Raw genomic sequence first — 19,468 nt, 5'->3', positions numbered from 1 at the left:
TGTCAGTCAATTTACGTTGCATAATTGTATACATATTTTTTATGGCCAACATTTTCAAATTCAAGAGTTGCCAAAATCTAAATGTGAAATTTCCATTTTGCTCACATTGCCTACTTGGATTTTCACAATAAATTAGGCCTTAGCCATAGACTTTTTGATACGACGAAATAACCCTAGGCCTATAGCTAATGAAAATACAGTCACACTGAAATATGCACATTCATATTTTATTAAATCTGTTCAAACCATTAATTTAGCATTTCAAATATCGAAGAAATTACACTGTATGAAAAAACTAAAATGTGTGCGAAACTGAGACGTTGGGCCTACAACTCATAGGCCTATACCACACAACTGGTAGGCTAAATCAAGGATCATGACTGGTTTGACTGACTGATGAACCTTGATTGTGAAAATAAGGCATGTGTTATTTTTGGGCCTTAAGCCCAAGGACCTTGTTTAGTTCAGTTCCTATCTCCAACAGGCTGGTAAAGGCATGCCTGTGACCCTCTGATGACCTACAAAGTCATTGCATGTGATGTGGCCCATCACTCTGCCGCAGACTGTACGTCCATGGGGTGAACATCGTCTTCATTCAGTGTCTGAGAGTCAGAGCGCTCCAGGCACCCGCTGCGGGCTCGATGGATGGCCTCGGACAGGAGCTGCATGATGGAGGCCAGGCCTGTGAGGTAGCCGTCCTCGCGGTTGCCCTCCACCCAGGGCATGTCGTGCCGTAGCTGCACAGTGTTGGGGGTGGGCATGGTCTTGCCAAAGTCAATCATCCAGATGTTGGCCTTTCTTGAGGAGTCGTGGACAAAGAGAAGAGAGCTGCCAATCACCTGGGAGGGTAGCACATATAGAAGATTAGACAATTATTATATGGTTTCTGTAGAGAGGCTGATCACAAAAAAATGGTGAAAAGTTTTCACCATTTTTTTGTGATCAGCCTCTCTACAGTGGTCATGCCACCATGCTCAAATTTTGTTCGGTAATTTGTTTTAAATTTAAAAACATGATCAGGGGGAAGACACCCACACGTAGCGGTGCAGAGCCTTTTTCAGGGTGTCTGTCCTGATTATGTTTTTAACTTAAAAATAGCCCTGTTTAAATAAAGGCTTTTTATAATTTTTGGATAAGGATAGTGCCTTGGACTCCCTCCTTTTTGATGACACTAGTCATTCTGACTTCTGCATCAGCTGCCCAATGTATCCTTCGCAAGGAGACACAGTACTCAAAATGTGTAGGTTGTTTGTAGCATTTTCCAGACATCATTTGTTGCCAGTAGGCACGAACCTCTAGCCTGGTTCCTACCAGACCTCTGTGTGTTTGAGCTCTGGAGCCCCTTGGTGGTAGTGGAGCTCGCGAAGCTGCGCGGAATTACAGGTCAGGCAAGAGCCAGGCAAACGGACCTCACCTCATGTGTGCTGAAAAACTCAGACTCCTTCAGGGCCTCCCTCAGAGCTTGGAGTCTGGACTGGTACGCCCTCTGGTGGACAGAAAAGGCATAACTTGTTGGTTTGGATTACAGTGCTGTTTGCCTAGGCAGCAAAAACAACAACATAGTAGGTACTCCAGAGTCCAGTCTCTGAATGTTTGAATATCAGTTTGGTGAAAAACAGAAATGTAAAATCCAGAAAAATGGTGCAGAGAGAGAGAGAGAGAGAGAGAGAGAGAGAGAGAGAGAGAGAGATGGGCAAAGATATGAAACCAAATACGCACCAGAATATGAAGTTTGCTCTTTGAGAAGGTAAGGAAGGCATCTATGAGTTGAGGCAAACTCTGGGTCTTGCTGAAGTCTCGTAGCACTGTCCCATTGTCCAGCTAACACGCACACACGCACACGCACACGCACACAAGGGCTTGACATTCACTTTTTGCTCACATTTTGGTCACCGGCCTCAGTGGCTTGTGGTTTTCCAGAGTCGGCCATTCACCTTTCTACTAGCCGCAGTTTTGTTGTCAGTATTTTTAAACATAGGCCTACTTTCTTTTGCATGATAGCTTAGAAAATGAAGTGATAAAACAAGATGAAATAAAACAAAACAAGTGTGCTATGGCCATACGTACAGTGTTACAATAAAACTACATAGGCCTACAGTACTGGTATCTGAATGGTCTTTCTTGAACATAAATATCACACAAGATGCAAAAAAAGATATTCTTGGGTATGATATATCTATCCACGGCTGAGTTTTACCTATTATTGGTCGGTTGGCAGGTGCCAGCATGACACACGCACACGCACACACACCAATTGTGTAGTGGCATTTTTGTAATAATTTACATGACTGTGTTTATTTGTGTGTGCTTGTCTGCTCACCATGATGCCTTCGATCCTGAACCCCAGTGTAGTGGTTGAGCTGACCGCATCCCGCCACTGCATATAACGCAGCTTGGACACGGCGCCCTGCACGTGTTCCTCCGGCAACGCCGCTGACGGATCTACTTTCACCATCTTGTGGTACATATCACTACGCAGGACAGGGCTGATTCTTGCCTTGGCTATCTCCTCCTCCAAGTAAGTTCTGAAAACATTGAGACACAAAGAAACGTGCAGTTGAGTAGGGAGGGGTGGGGGGCATGCTACCAGCTGCTTGATTCTCCTAACCCAAGAAGCTTGCGAACGAAAACTCCTCATTTCTGTGAGTGCTTCCTTTAAAAAAAAACCCTCTGATCGCCAACCTTGCACTTTGGCATCACTAAAAACTTGCAATCCCCTGCTGTATGAGGGGGCCCCCAGGATAGGTGACCCTGGTGTGACGGAACAGTGACGCATGAGGCATAGAATGCCAGGTTGTACTGAAATTCACTTTGCATCCCTGAGCAAGACTCGTCCAAGACAGGAAACACACACACACACACACACACACACACACACACACACCATCACAAGACTACTGCACATGTGCCATGCTCCACATGCATAAGCACTAACTGACAAAAACAGGCAAGAGGACAGCGGCCTAGTATATACAGTACAGTGCATACAGACATGCGGCCACAGGTCAATGTGCTAGTTACCTTGTCGCTGAAACATGGCGGTAATCTGACCTTAGCCAGTCGTTCCAGTACAAGTGAGTGGTCAACACGGTATCTAGTGTTCAGATCTATGACTCTTTGCTCTAGCAATCAAGGCGGCGCTGTGGTATAGCCTATACCCTTGAGGCCCAGGTTCAAAGCATGGGACAACTCTATTATATGTAATGGAGGTCAACTAGCAGAGTGTGGTGTGGAACTTTAGTAAACCTCCCTCCTGAAGCCTCATACAGTATCGGTAGCGCTGATCAATCAGACTGGTCCTTTAGCTCAGCAGTATCGTGCCACTCATACCTGAACTGATGAGTTGAGGAGGAGGTGGCGAGTTCGAGCCCAGAGTGGCGGACTGTGCAGGAACACCTCAGTTACACTGGTCTGGTGCCCTGACCCGGATGGGAGTGAGGTTTGGGGGGGCGGTGAGTGTAATGGAGGTCAACTAGCAGAGTGTGGCGTGGAATGCTAGTAAACCTCCCTCCCGAAGCCTCATACAGTATTGTAGCGCTGAGCTATCAAATTAGTCGTTTAGCTCAACAGTATCACGATGTGCCTTTCATGCCCGAACTGGAGCATTGACAAGGAGGTGGCAGGTTCAAACCCAGAGTGGCGAGCTGTGCAGGAAAACCTGGGTTACACTGGTGCCATAGATATGGGATGGGAGTGAGGTTTAGGGGGGTGAGTGTAATGGAGGCCAACTAGCAGAGTGTGGCACGGGACACAAGTAAACCTTCCTCACGAAGACTCATACAGTAGCAGTAGTCCAAATGATGTCACCTAGCCAAGTTGTAAATGTAAACATTTTTCTCACATGCAATGTGGCCACTACATCAAGACATGAATGTGCTTTGATATTACCTTGTAAATGCCTAAATGTAAGATTGCAACAACAAAGGCAAACTTTTGGCATTATGAAGTTAAGGTTGAAAAAGTTAGTACACGTGACCTGAGGAAGGCCGACAGGCCGAAACGACACTTGTTTAAACAACTCGAGAGTTTGCGGCACTTCTCTCCTATTGAAAAGGTTACTACAACACCTACTTCATTGATTGGCTAATGTCCTTCATAATACTTAATACCCTTTGTTAATACCAGTGGTTTAAGAGGCATTTGTGATCCTTGAATTGAACATAAATCATGGCTGTGTGCTTCCATGCTACCAAGCCACACCACAAATCCACCTCTACACGTTTTTTTTTCATTGTGCGGCAATGAAAATTAATTATTGGTACATACCGTACTCCCATTTTGCAGTCCATGATGACCGGGTTGCTAAGTCCACTGAGCAGGTCCTCCAACCGCAGGTAGTTGCTGCCGTTGCGAGCGAGGGTACCATAGTAACGTGGCACAAACTCCCGTAGAACATCTGACATCAACAGGTGGAGACACGAGGCCTCGACTTCACTCCAGCGCTTAAGCACCTCACCACCTTCACTGAGCTGGAAGTTACCTGAAACAAACACACATGCGCACACGCACACGCACACCAACACCAGCACACGCACACAAACACCAACACACACACACACACACACACACACACACACACACACACACACACACACACACACACACACACACACACACACACACACACACACACACACACACACACACACACACGTAAGTGTTTTTGTGAGAATGCAAGGGTATTCCTAGGTGTGGATGTGCGTGTGTGTGCTTTGCATGTGCGTTTGTCAGAGGGGCAGCTGTGGCCCGTTAGGAAGGTGGTCGTAAGATCAGAGAATTGCAGGTTCAAATCCCACACTTACTTCTCCTTGCATCCATGGCTGAAGTGCCCTCTGACAAAGTAAGGGACATTGCTCCAGGGAATAAAACCAATACCCTGTAAATAACTTTAAATCGCATTGGATAAAAGTGTCGGCTATGTGTAATGTAATATAATGTCATCTTTAGGTAGCCTACCTTGATGGCCAGCCAGCTGGACCCAGGAACTCTGCCTGCGCTTGGACCATTGCATCATGGTCAGGAAGGTCCTCCAAGAGCGACACTGTGGAAGATGAGGGAGAGATGGGGGTGCGCGTGAGTCCACAGATGTTAGGGATATAAAGGGCAAAGGGGTAAAAAGGAGTCTAAGGCATGTGAACGTGTAAGGCTGAAGGGTGAAACACACTTGTTTATTAAAAGGTCAAAAGGTTATTGTCAGATATTCTACATGTTATATTGGCCTGGGATTTGTTTTGGTAATGAAACTGTAATGTATGTAGTCCTGTGTGTGTGTGCGTGCGTGTGCGTGCGTGTGCGTGTGTGCGTGTGTGCGTGCGTGTGTTGTGAGGCCTAAACCAGTAAGAACAAATTCTACAGTTGCTCTCTTCTATCTCCAGTACACGCATGCAAATGCTGTAGTCAAATCAGACAAATGCAAATACAAGAACGGGGTAGAGAAATGTGTGTATGTATGTGTGGTTTTCTTTTCATTATCTAGCTGTTGAAGAAGAAGGCCTTGACCTGTGAGAGCATACATGAAATAAGTAAACACGTTATTAGAAAGTCCTGCCGATTAGCCCTGCAGGTTTTCCCCTCAAGGTAAATGAAATGAGGGTCATGATGATATTGCTGACAAAGCATTTTCTGAAATCATCCATCACACATGTCTGCCAGTGGAGTCTCCTGGCCATCTTCTGTTGGCACATGTATTTATGGTACTTTATCCTTCTTGTTATTGCCACTACCCGAACAATGCTGAAACATACTTCTGTTCCAATGCATACTATTGCAATGTAGTGAAACATCTAATTGGCTATCTGTAATTGTTTCAATGTAATTGCCAGTCAGGGCAAGTGGGAAACATTGTTGTTGACATTTGCTAAGATTTTCTGCTGAGTGTGAAATGCATGTGAAATCACCAAACTACTAGAGACAAATGATCAAAAGTATACTTGTCAACAAGCTGGTGACAAGCAGCATTTTCATGTTATGTAGTATACTGTGAATGAGTACATAGAATTGTGCGTCTACCCACAAATAAACAATAAATAAATAAATTATTATGTCTGTTAGGATTGTGGTGTCATTGTAACATTAAACCCCCTACAGAATAGCTATAGGAATAACCAGACTGGGCAAGTTAACACACAATGACCTGCTCTTTTGTGGTCTAGCTGTTCATTTTTGATATCCCATGACCATAGCAGCTGATAATGGTAATATTTAGTTACAGGAATAGATGACTGGCAAACAGACACCTTGCCTTAGGGAATAGTCTTTGATGTGAAGTCTGAAGGGATAGGTAGTGTGCATATGTCCCATGTGTGCTTTCAAGGCAGATTCAGTTGTTTGAATCAGATGTTTCAATTGTGGTTCTGCAAGGACCAAGACAAACACATTGATTTCACAGACATTCATAAGCACCCCTAACAGACACATACACCCTTCAACCACACAAATGCCCACTCACCCTCTTCATTATCTTCCGACGTGCGGCTACATCCTCTCCCTCACTGAACACTTCATCACTTTCAGGAGAGGAACAGTTGAAGGACGAAGAGGAGGACGACGATGAGGCCGAGTGAACCAGCATGCGGGACAAGATGTGATGTGGCACCATGTCCTTCGCTCTCCGCTCACCTTCTCCCACACTCCTCCTCTCCCTGGCCCTCTCTCCTTCTTCCTCGCCCTCTTCCCTGCAGCGGTCTCTCGCCGTCCTGTCATCCTGAGCCAGTGTCCTGGCCTCTCTCTCCCACGCCATCCCTTGCTCTGCAGAGGTCCTCTCCAGGCTGCTGGCACTGCGCCTCCATTCCCTTCTGACTTTACCCCACCTGTCCTCCATCCCCCTGTCCCTCAGGCGCCACAGGCTTCTCCTAGGCATCTCCCTTTTCTTGTCCCACTGCATCCCTTCTTCCCCATGCTGTTCTCCCTCTTCTTTCTCTTCTACTCTTCCATCTCTCTCCTCTTCCACTCCAGGTCGCAGTGTGCCTGCGTGTGATGTACTGTGTGTTGATGTGTTTGTGGGCTGTGTGTGTGTAGCTGCTCTGGTGTATGTTTCTGGCAAATGTGCCTGAGGTGGTTGTGTAATATCTCCAGTTCTTGGCAGCTTGTGTGTGGTGGTCTCAGCTGTGTCTCCTGGTGTGCATGGAGGTGGTGTGTGTGATATCTCAGGGTTCTCCTCTCCTTTTCCATCAGCTCTTGGAGAGAGCACGGCCTGGGCAGACTGCAACTTCGGCTTGCCTTTAGGTCCCTCCAGGATAGGACTTTGACAACTGGGCATTTCTTTCCCATGAGTATGCCCATCTAACAAACCAACAATTCCTTCTGATGCCTCTGGCGTCTCTCCTCTCTCCCTTTTCTGATCGCGTGAAACTGGTGGGGAAATGTTGATGCTCATGCTGTTCAAAGATGCAAAGATTCAACAGTGGAACAAAGAGTCTTTTACTTGGCTTCGGACGGGCATGGTGAAATGTCTTCACGCGGAGAAGGCGCTGCTCCAGAGAAGGCTAAATCCACACAGTCCTACAGTTGAAGAAAGAAATAAAACTTTCGTTGGTGACGGAAGGGTACAGACCATTACGCATGAAAGTGTAGCCGCTGACTAGTCTACATCGTGTTTCTGGCGGATTTTACGTCGAGAGTGAAAGCTGTTTTGCATGTTGTGACGCGAGGCTCACGCACATCGTGGAGGTTTCCAAAACACTTTTAAGGGCACAGACTCAAGCGCGCGCTTTTAATTGCACCCTTCTTTACTGAGAGTAGCTGGGTGCATGACTAACTATAATAAATAGCTACATTCAGTCTATGGATAGACCTATGTTTATTTATGTCTCCTGAGCGCAGCAATTTGCCCCTTCACAATAACACGAGGGTGTTAATAGGCTATAGGCCTACCTTTATTTCTGTGATATACACAATAGCGTTTTCTTAATTGCCTCCTAATTGAATATAGGCTATTATTTGCCATAGCCTCTCTTGTGGCTAGGCTGTTTTTTTGTATCAAAATTGTAATTTTATTATTATTATTTGCTTTCATGTGTTGCTTGTTTTTGTATAGCTTATATGCATTATGATTTGTCATGACAATGAAGGAAGGAAGGAAGGAAAATGATGACCAAAAATAAAACTTCCTGGTGCAGGCCCTCCCATAAGATATATTTATTTCTCCCCTCAGATTTCAACATGCGTTTTATTTCCCCTGCCTTCATTACAAAAGGACAATAATGGTGAGAGCATCATGTCATCCCTATATGAAAAACAAGACAATGTTTTTTGTGTATTTTGTCTTGTAATATATCCCAGATAATGCTGTGGGTGATGAAGTGCATGAGTTTGGAGAATTGGACAAACATCCATACAGATGTAGGCTACACAACAATTTGAATACATGAAGTTGATCGCAGGGCCGTCGTTAGACCCATTTTAGGGGGGATTTAGCCCCCCCTACATTAGTATTAGCCCCCCCTTTAACGATTTAGCAAAACAAAAAAAACAAAAATATGTTTTTGAATTTCTGAATACGAACCACCAAGAAGGTAGGTTAATCTGAATACAAGTTTCTGTTTGCTTATTTATTGTGTAATGCCAAAAGGGGGGGGGGGGGTTTGGGGGGTAGAGGATTGGGCTTTGTGACTAACACCTCGAGAAAAGTGTAATTACTTACACGGATGAAATCTTCAGACCCAAAGTACCAATTTTCACTCACAATACCCGTGTAATAAATCCATTTGACATTGTCTTGAAATTATAGTTGAGCTTTAATATTTGTCTTAACAGTTTGAAAACACACATGAACTGATTAAAATAGCTACTAATGGAGTAAAAATGACCTAATATCTGCCGGGGATGCATAGTTTTCCAAGTAAGGAACCTGTTTGAATGAATCGCTTCCTGACCACTGCTTCTCCTGGAGACGCGTAGTTAGTAACTCCTTAAAGTTCCTCTGCATTTGTATCTAATCATTTTAACTTCCGTACATAATATTCATCAGTTGAAACATTTTGAAATGTTTTGTTTAGCTTACATATAAGGAATGTTCATTATAATGTGAATTTAAAAATAAAATCACTGTAACTAGTGCTTAAAAATCGGTATGGTGCTCTTAAAATAATTGTTCAAGAGGACGCTTTTGCACACCTCTGTAGGTGGGCAGGTGCGTAGGATATTATCCCAGTAGGGTTGTCATTCAAGTCTAAAGAAAACCTGCACACTCTCCATTTTAATACAACATGAAGAAGGTCGGATAACTGAAAAAATGTATTAAAGTTTGTTGGTGGAATGGACAGTGTGCAAGATTTCTTTGCTCTCAAAATAATGAATTCATAGACAGAACCTCAGCAGGTGAGCTGAAAAAATTTCGGCATTTTCTTCCTCTGGGGCTAAGCCTCACCTGTCTCTCAAACCTAGTGACGGGCCTGGTTGATCGTATAGGCCTACATATTCATCAAGGCTTGACATTAACTTTTTCACCCATCGGCCACTGTTGCTAGTGCTTTTCCACAGTCACTAGCCATTCAGGTATTCCACTAGCCACAGATTTGAGTGTTTTTTTTTCTTTATCATGATAGTGTACATATAACCTCAGAAGGTGAGGTGCTAACACAAGATTTGAGTATAGCTTTCTACAAATATATCAAGCAAATTGAAGCTGAGTTACTGAGCATTTTCTTAAATACACAATTGATACACAAGGGTCAAACAACAAAATATAGGCTACGATTATATGTATGTATAAGGAATAAGCTGTCAGCCAAATTTAGTGACATTGAAAGACTTTCAATGAAAGTATTACTAGCCACAGCCAGGTTTTACCAGTTGGCAGGTGCCAGTGCCAAGCCCTGATATTCATTAAAAATACATAATAAAGAGACATGATCTGATAATGGACACCTACAAATGTTACACAATCAATATTTAATTTCTTTTCCATCAAATGTTAGTCTTCAACCAAATTATGAAGGACGTTTGCGTGAATACCGGTTTCTGGTCATGACATAAACAAATTATTGTTTCTGTGAAGGACAGAGAGAATGTGTGTGTGTGTGTGTGCGTGTGCGTGTGTATTTGTCATGTGTTGTGTACACTCATGGAAATTAATGCAAATTCTAGCATTATTTTCCACATTCCACTGGCGCACGCTCTGTGTTTGGAGGGTAGACAACATCAGTCTTTCTGGACATGAGAAGTTTAATCAAAGTTCAGGATAACTGTATATTCAGGAACATTTGACTTCTTTGCATATGAGTTATATCAAACAAACAGCATTGGGCCCAGGACAAGGCCCTGCAGTCTGGACAGATGTAAGCATAATACAATTGTCCAACAGACAAAACAACAATACAGCGCAGAGAAAATCATCAATAAAACATGACATTAAAATATTTAATTCATAGGGTGTGGGTAATCTTACTTTAACTGTTATATAGTGTAATTGTTCGCATGGAAAAAATGAAATTAACTAACGCTATTTGGTGTCAGCCATTCCTCATGATAAATCACTTACTGTATCAGCTGTGGTGGTGTTCAGTAGATAACACGCCCAGTGCTTTGTTCATTTCTATAACCATGTCTCCACAAACACAACCCACAAACAGAGCCCGCAACACAAACACAAACCTTCCCATCACTTTTCTCTGCACAATTTTCTCTTTCTAATAGTGACTACTCATGGAATGTTTTCATGCCTTTTGAAATTCTAGATATAGTTTGTCGTCAAGTGTGTGTGTGTGTGTGTGTGTGCGTGCATGCGTGCGTATGTGTGTGTGTGTGTGCACGCATGTGCGTGCAAACGCGTGTCTATGTGTGTGTGTGTGTGTTTGTCTGTGTGTGTCTCTGTGTGTGTGTAACCTAGTAATATGGACAAAATGCTACTTTGTGTGTGTGTGTGTGTGTGTGTGTGTGTGTGTGTGTGTGTGTGTGTGTGTGTGTGTGTGTGTGTGTGTGTGTGTGTGTGTGTGTGTGTGTGTGTGTGTGTGTGTGTGTGTGTGTGTGTGTGTGACATACCATGCCATAGTATGCCATATTTGTGCAAGGTATCTAATGTATTCAGGTGATAAGGTACATGTGTGTAACAGTGTGTCATTGTGTGTTTTAGTGTGCGTGTATGTGTGTATGTGTGTGTGTGTGTGCATGTGTGTGTGTGTGTGTGTGTGTGTTTGTGTGTGTGTGTGTGCGTGTGCGTGTGCGTGTGTGTGTGTGGATAAATGAAATCAGGAAACAACACAGTCAGTGCTTGGTTGTTCCTCTGAGGGAGAGAGGGGCTCAGGGGTGGCGGAGGATCCCTCTATTTTGGTCTCATTCCTGTGTGCCATCTGTTGGTCATCCTCTGTTGCTGCATCACGGTTTGGATGAGAAACCCCTGTGTGAATAGAGCCTCCCTTCATTGGCTTCAGTTCAGTTTCACCCGCTCCCTCAGGAATGGACTCTTCCATCACATTGCATGCTTCTACAGTTGGATCATTGGATCGAGATGGGGGGTTGGTGAGGTGACTTGCCTTCTCTGTGTAAATAATAGAAAAAAAATGATTTTTCTACTACTGCATTCAAGGAAGTGCAATACATGCTTATTGACACCAGGGGGAGATGGTGGGTCTTGGAACAGTTGGATCTGTTCAGCAGTGCACCCTTTCAGTGTTCCTTTATGAAAACATATGCTGATGTGAGAAACGAAGCATGTGTCCTCACCTTTGCCCTTTTTGATGATGTGTCCACCTTGGCAACTCTCCCATTGGCCTGCAGTGATGTCAGAAGGGTCTGAACTGAGGGGACTGTTCCCTCTGGTGTTCCGCATCTGATGATGCTGTCTAACCTTGAATACACCACACATACACACACACACACACACACACACACACACACACACACACACACACACACACACACACACACACACACACACACACACACACTCACGCACGCACGCACGCACGCACGCACGATTAACATGCTATTTCTGCATGTACAGTAGCCTACATTCATGTGAATGTTCTTTTCTATTCCTTATACTACCGTATATACTGTGTGTGTGTGCACGCGTGCATGCTAGTTTACCCGAGATCCTGAAATCTGTGTGTTCAAGCTGTTCTTCACAGAGCCGATGAGGATGATGATGGACAGGAAGAGGAAGGCACTGGCCACTCCCCCCACAGCAGACAGGACTGGGAAGTTGAACAGCACATATCTACACACACACACACACACACACACACACACACACACACACACACACACACACACACACACACACACACACACACGCGCGCGCGCGCGCACGCACACGCACACACGCACAGAATTGAAATGAATAATTGAATGAAATATGTGTGTGTGCATGCATGCGTATGCGTGTGTGAGAATGTATGTGTGCGTGTGTGTGTGTGGAGCCCTATCTCACGCCTTTCGTAAAGTCTTCAAGAAAATAATAGATTAATTTTCGTGGTGCATTCACGTTATTGCCCGCCTTTCACACTGCTGATACACTCGGGACTCACTAATTCGACGCCCTTTCGGTACTTACGCCTTATGTCCCCTAAACCTAAACCTAAACCTAAACCTAACCCTAACCTTAACCCTACTTAACCCTAAACCTAAACCTAACCCTAACCTTAACCCTAACCTTAACCCTAACCTTGACCCTAAACCTAACCCTAAATTGCTTGTTTGAAATGTTTGATTACCATGTGACGGTAGGCTACCGAAAGGGCATCAAACTAGTGGGTCGCTAGGCAACAGTCGGGCAATTCAAGTGAATGGCAGCGTGAAAATTAATCTATTATTTTCGTGAAGACTTTACGAAAGGCGGGCAATAACGTGAATGCACCACGAAAATGAATCTATTTTTTTCGTGAATACTTCACGAAATGAGTGAGATACGGTTAGAGCGCGCGCGTGTGTGTGTGTGTGTGTGTGTGTGTGTGTGTGTGTGTGTGTGTGTGTGTGTGTGTGTGTGTGTGTGTGTGTGAGTGTGGCATCTGTGTACCTGATACCGGTGAAGTGTGCATGTATAAAGAGATGAGCTGAATACACCTGCACTTGTTGAGACCGAAGCTCAATCACTGCACCTGCAGTGGGGACATACTGGTACCACATAACACATTAGTGCCATTGGGGCCATAAGTATAACACACATGTTAGTGCAGGTTAATAAATGTTGACTGCACTCACACACACACACGCACGCACGCACGCACGCACGCACGCGCGCACGCACGCACGCACGCACACACACACACACACACACACACACACACACACACACACACACACACACACACAGACACAGGCACACAGACACACACAGACACACACACACACACACATTGCCACTGAATAAATAGACATCACATAAATATTAGTGCTTATGTAGACAATAAGCAAATACAATATGTGCTATAAATCTGAAAATACAACATGGGTGTCTGAAAGGGTGAATAAAAGCGGGTGGAAATCCCATTGTCATTGTGACACAACACAAAAAAATCCATGCAAGGTGGCAGCCCAATAGACACCCTGAACGGAGCAGGGTGGCCGGGCCGACGATACCATGCTCTGGGCACCTCAGTCATGGAGGTGGCAACCCTCAGACTACAAGCCCAACACCCTCTTAGACTGCCCCAGAAGCTTGCCTATTCCCATGTACAGTATGTGAGTGTGTGAGAGCATAGCATATGTATAGTAGGTGTTTTGCTCACTGTGTCCTCTATGTAATCGGAGAATAGCTCTATGCTAACAAGCTGCTCCTGCTCAGAGGCTCCAGTCAGCAGCAGAGGGGAGAGCAGGACCGTAGACATCGACTGCAGCAGAGAGGAGCGGTAGTGCAACATGCTCTGCTGAGAGAGAGAGAGAGAGAGAGAGAGGTGGGTGGAAAAGAGAGAGATGTGTGAGAAAGAAAATAGGGAGTCAACAGTGAGGAATAGAGTTACAGGTGCACTGTGTAGGATGGTGGCCAGAGTAGGTATTGCAACTATGCTGCTCATTGAAACTGTGCTGCCTATTGCCAAATTTTACCTTTTCATGAATCTGTACTGAATAATAAAGAAATATGTAATAATACCAAAGTAAAGTACGTTTTGCAGCTGGAAATTCCAGAAATTCAAAATGGCTGACATGGAGAAGATCCGCCTTTTCATGTACGGAAGGTGGACTTTTCACAGTTATAATGAAGACTTAGAATTTGATGGTGGTGGTATTCATGAAAGGTGACATTTGTGAATGGGCAGCATGGATTCTGGAGAGAAATTGCTAAGCATATTACACAGTGCACATTTAAATAAATAAAGTGTAGAGGATGAGAGAGACATAAGGGTTATGAGGTGGAGAAAATAATTCAGCATTTATACAGGCTGTACCGCAATGTCACGTTGTGTGTTGCGACAAAGGCAAAGAGAGAAACTCACTGTACGTGCTGAGGTTCTAATAGTTCTGTCGTCTTTGCCGTATGTTGTCATCTTGACCATGAACATCCCCAGATTCTGATTGGCTGGTGACTCAGGCATCTCCAGCTCAAGAGAGATCCGATAGGGCTGTCCATACGTCATCACCTAGGAGACGCCACACACATTGATTAGCTTTGTTTCCTCATAAGGTGATCACTTCTGAACATCGATCTGACGGGTGGATTTATTAAGATGGACTTGTACCAAGTCCGGATCAACCTAAAGTTAAGTCCTAAACCAACAAGACTAACGCAAATTGGCTTCACAACAGCAACAGAAAGACTGTGTAACCCTATGCATGTAGTCTAGTATATGCATGCATACTGTGTGTGTGTGTGTGTGTGTGTGGGGGGGGCTGGGGGGCTGGGGGTGCAAGAGCAATTGAGGGAGAGAGAAAAAGAGAGAGAACTTCCATACATGATCTCTGCCTTTACTCAGTAGAGAGACGTTGGCCATCGGAAACGAACAAACAGCAGGTAACTGGCAGTCTGCCCTGTGGAGTACAACACACACACACACACACACACACACACACACACACACACACACACACACACACACACACACACACACACACACACACACACACACACACACACACACACACACTTGTTCAGGTCATATATATGAGGCCCGGTAAAGTTGATGGCACGGTGTGTGTGTGTGTGTGTGTGTGTGTGTGCGCGCGTGTGTGTGTGTGTGTGTGTGTGTGAGAGAGAGAGAGAGAGAGAGAGAGAGAGAGAGAGAGAGAGAGAGAGAGAGAGAGAGAGAGAGAGAGAGAGAGAGAGAGAGAGAGGCAGAGAGGCAGACAGAATGACAGACAGACAAAACAGACAGAGTCTGAGGCAGAGGTAGAGGCAGAGGCAGAGACGAAGGAAGAGATGCTGCTCACCTGTAATAGAAATGGACAGGTGTGGAGTAGCTGGGTCTGGGCATGAAGGTGTAGTAAAAGCTGCCGTAGAGGAAGCCAGCCACCCAGAGCAGCAAAACCTGAAGGCAGAGCATCACAGCCAGCTGCAGCGCCCTCTGCTGGGCACGCAGGGCCAGCAGCCTGAGGGCCTCCGCCAGCCTACCCAGTAGCACCTCCACCTGCCCCAGCAGCTCCACAGCTGCGTTGGGCTGCTCCTCCGCATCAACCCCCTCAAACTCCATCTACAACACACAGAAAAATCAGACACTGCACACACCAACAGCACACAGTCATATGAGTCGGATTAGGATGATTATTACAATAGGATTAGGATTTTTATGAATATTATTATCCCTTATTTTTAAACATTGATTTTCATCAATATCATTATAATGTTTATTATCAGTTTTCATTTTAATGATTTTCATTATTTTATCGATACGGTTTATGATCATGATGATGATGATGATGATGATGATGATGATGATGATGATGATGATGATGATGATGATGATGGTGATAAGGCCTATTGTTTTTACAGAGCTGCTAACACCACTTTGATCAGCTAATGTTTTAAAGTTCTTCATAAATGTGACTGACTTGTAATTTTGAGTTTGATTTTATTTGTCTATCAATTCAGAAAATCCATAGTCATAACTGAATCCTTCAACTAAATATTATTGAGAATAGCAAGATAGCTGATATCATCACTTATCTCACTGGAACATTCTGTCAACTGTAGGACTATTGTGTCATTGCTTTGCCACCAAGTTTTTCAACTGGACATTTTGAGAGAAAAAAAATGGCCTCTTGTCCTGGTAATTTGAGCTTCACAAAGTCTCTATCACAAGATGTCCATCACAAGATCTCCATCACAATGTATTATATAATGGGGAGCCTCTGTGAGATCTCTGGATATCTTGTGCCATTTTTTGGCTAGTGCATTCTCTTGCCCATACCATAGTGGAAGCGGGCTCGATTAAACTGGACAGGGTGACTGGACTGGCAACATCACGACTATCAACCACCTTCACAAATGGTAGTCCTAAATCCTGTTGCTCTGACACCACTTTTTCAGCAACTAAAGACAGCCAAAAACAGGAGCACCAGAGTGTTTTTTAAAAAAAAAAGCTTTTCGAAAGTTTTTTGTGCAGTTTCTTCCTGTCTAGGATGAGAGTGGTACTTATCTAAAGACAAAGTATATGTCATAGGCCTCGTGCTCAGACTTACCTGAAAACGTTGAGTATGTGGGCTCTGGTGAAAAAGAACCTGCAGAAAGGCATGGTTATCACAGTGAGTGTCAGAGAGAGAGAGAGAGAGAGAGAGAGAGAGAGAGAGAGAGAGAGAGAGAGAGAGAGAGAGAGAGAGAGATATCTATGGGCCAATAGACCTACACTACTACTACTACTACTTCTACTACTATATAATAATACAACGTAACAAATAATAGTGTACCCTGATGTAGCCTCTTACTGCAGATAGGGTCGCCGGCGGGCCTATTCCCTATTTGCTGAAAATAAAAAGTGGGCTGAGGCAGGGAAAAGTAGACATGGCCCCCTGTTTGAGGACAAAAAACGCACAAATGCCCGGTTTAAATGTGCACTACGCTACATTAAAAGGAATGAAAATACTATGAGGGCTGATTCTTTAGCAAGGAAGCTACAAAAGAATAATGTTAATGACTTTTGGAAAGAAATAAAATCTATTAATAATTGCAAAACCCCTCTACCCTCCAATATAGATGGTGTGAGTGGGCTTGAAGAGATCTCACAATTATGGCGTCAACGTTATTCTGAGCTGCTAAACTGTGTAAAAAGTGACTTATTTATAGTGGATAATGTTGAGTTTAATAATGATGTTATTGTAACTCCTGCTGAAGTTCAGGAAGCAATGGTGAAGCTAAAAGATAATAAGTCATGCGGTCTGGACAATATTACTGCAGAACACATCAAGTATGCTGGTCAGAAATTGTGTCCTCTGTTGGCTATGTGCTACACAGGTCTACTAGTACATGGAGTCTTACCTGACTCCATGCTGTCAGTTGTGCTGGTACCAGTAATAAAAGATAAAGTTGGGAAAATAAATAGCTCAGACAACTATAGGCCAATAGCCCTGGCAAGTGTCCTATCTAAAATACTTGAAATAGTGCTTCTGGATAGAATAAAGAAGTATGTCTGGACTACAGACAACCAGTTTGGGTTTAAGGAAAAACTTGGCACAGACCTGTGTATATATGTTTTAAAGGAAATCTTGCATAGATATAATGCACAAAATACTTCAATGTTCATGTGTTTCATTGATGCTTCCAAGGCGTTTGACCGCATCAATCATAAGAAATTATTTTTAAAACTGACCGAAAATGGGGTACCTGGGTTTTTAACCAGAATACTGGTCTATTGGTACTCACATCAGACAATGAGGGTGAGATGGGGGAATGTGACCTCTGCTCCATTCTTTGTCACTAATGGTGTCCGACAGGGCGGAATTTTATCTCCTTTTCTTTTTAATGTGTACATGAATGATTTGTCTATGTCCCTAAATAGGTGTGGAACTGGCGGTAGGGCTGGTGACCTAATAATTAACCACATAATGTATGCAGATGACTTGGTTATACTTAGTCCATGTACTGCTGGTCTGCAACAGTTACTAAACATATGTTCACAATATGGAGAAGAGTGTGATATAAAATACAATGCTACTAAGAGTAAGATCATGATCATAAGGAGCAGAGAGGACAAACAATCACCCTTCCCTGCTTTTTATCTGGCTGGCACCAAACTCTCTCAATGCAGTGAGATCAAATATCTGGGCCACATAATTGCAAATGACTTGACAGATGATGGCGATATCTACAGGCAACGTCAGAAACTGTATGTGCAAGCAAACATGTTGTGCCGCAAATTTAGTATGTGCTCTGAGTTGGTCAAGATCTCACTCTTTAAAGCATACTGTACACCCTTGTATACAGCACACCTGTGGTGCCACTACAAACAGGGCAGCATGAGGAAACTCATGGTGGCATACAATGACAGCATGAGGCTGCTGCTCAGAATTCCTAGGAGGTCAAGTGCAAGCCAAATGTTTGTCAATGCTAGGGTACCTACCTGTGCAGCTGTGCTGCGTAATCTTATGTATAAATTCATGTGCAGGGCATCTGAGTCACAAAACACCCTAGTTGCTGTCCTGACCAGCCCTAAATGTAGCTCTGTGAGACTCTTCTCAAGCATGTGGAATCACTGGCGAGCATGCTTGTATGTGGGACAATGACTTGATAATTATGATATATCTGTGTGTTTTTTTTTTCCCTTCTTTTTCTTTGTCAGTTGTTCCAGGTTTTTGTTTGTTTGTTTTTTTGTTTTGTTTTTTTGTTTTTAAGATATGTACTGTGTTGTGATGCTCTGTCTTTTTAATGTGATATGGATCCCCCTGGGTCTGGAATGAAGAATGAAAAAAACAAAAAAAAGAAAAAAGAAAAAACAAAAAAAAAAACAAAAAAAAACCACAAAAAAAAACTCAGCTACATCATAGCAACATTGCTATGATAGTGCAAAGAGCCGTAGGTAACAGATTAAGACATAGACATTACAATTTTGGTGACAGTAAGGTTATAACATAGGTGCTGCGCTAAGGGGTTAAACGAAATGAATAAACACAAGACTTTGGAACTAGCCCATTTTAAGTCAACATAAACAAGCACCTATGGCAGAATATAATATAGCTAAGTAGCCGTAAAGCAAGTGATTCTATCTCAGCTGCTGTGACCATGAATGTTGCTTAAGTGGTGAAGCTTACCCGTAGTTTTGCTAACGTCACCGTGATTGTAGTGTCCTGTCCGATGAGTTGAAGTGGCAGTCCCAGTCTCTTGTGCTCAGGACATCTATTCAAGAAGGAATGATTTCACACTCTTGCTCTGCCTTTTGCTGCACCATGTCCAATGGCCTGATCACGCAGAGAGAGAGAGTCCTCCGGGTAGATTTCATAGCAGCTTAAAAAGAAGGAACTGGAATGGCCATTTTCTGCTGGTTGAGACATCTCATTTCACCACAAGTGGATGAATCAAATGTTGAGACATTCCTACTGGCCAATTGCCAGCTCTTTGCTTGACAAAGGTCATTGTCAGGAAAAATAAAGATCCAGGGATTCACCA

The 19,468-nt window shown here is 43.7% G+C and overlaps 2 protein-coding genes across 5 annotated transcripts; both read right to left on the bottom strand.

The window, feature by feature from the left end:
• Window positions 1-211: 211 nt before the first annotated feature.
• On the bottom strand, window positions 212-7,639 carry si:ch73-22a13.3 (inositol-trisphosphate 3-kinase B). Its single transcript, XM_063189300.1, has 7 exons — window positions 6,449-7,639; window positions 4,957-5,041; window positions 4,267-4,480; window positions 2,321-2,525; window positions 1,720-1,821; window positions 1,415-1,486; window positions 212-839 (listed from the first exon to the last, which is right to left on the bottom strand). The coding sequence occupies exons 1-7, from the start codon at window positions 7,373-7,375 to the stop codon at window positions 549-551; spliced, it is 1,896 nt and encodes a 631-aa protein (XP_063045370.1). The 5' UTR covers window positions 7,376-7,639; the 3' UTR covers window positions 212-548.
• Window positions 7,640-10,979: 3,340 nt separating this feature from the next.
• Window positions 10,980-19,257, bottom strand: LOC134438352 (seipin-like). 4 transcript variants are annotated; one of them, XM_063187905.1, is made up of 10 exons: window positions 19,114-19,257; window positions 16,552-16,590; window positions 15,304-15,588; window positions 14,829-14,904; window positions 14,373-14,516; window positions 13,668-13,805; window positions 12,956-13,053; window positions 12,028-12,157; window positions 11,662-11,785; window positions 10,980-11,476 (listed from the first exon to the last, which is right to left on the bottom strand). In XM_063187905.1, the coding sequence occupies exons 3-10, from the start codon at window positions 15,561-15,563 to the stop codon at window positions 11,187-11,189; spliced, it is 1,260 nt and encodes a 419-aa protein (XP_063043975.1). In that variant the 5' UTR covers window positions 15,564-15,588; window positions 16,552-16,590; window positions 19,114-19,257; the 3' UTR covers window positions 10,980-11,186. The 4 variants fall into 4 exon arrangements, 3 of the variants coding, with proteins under 3 accessions (XP_063043975.1, XP_063043973.1, XP_063043976.1); XM_063187903.1 differs by having other exon boundaries at window positions 15,304-15,563; XM_063187906.1 differs by having other exon boundaries at window positions 13,668-13,802; window positions 15,304-15,563.
• Between the last annotated feature and the right edge of the window lie 211 nt (window positions 19,258-19,468).

Source organism: Engraulis encrasicolus, chromosome 22, assembly GCF_034702125.1.
Source record: "Engraulis encrasicolus isolate BLACKSEA-1 chromosome 22, IST_EnEncr_1.0, whole genome shotgun sequence".
In the NCBI taxonomy this organism is placed as follows: domain Eukaryota; kingdom Metazoa; phylum Chordata; class Actinopteri; order Clupeiformes; family Engraulidae; genus Engraulis; species Engraulis encrasicolus.
This window is presented reverse-complemented; position numbering and strand designations above follow the sequence as displayed.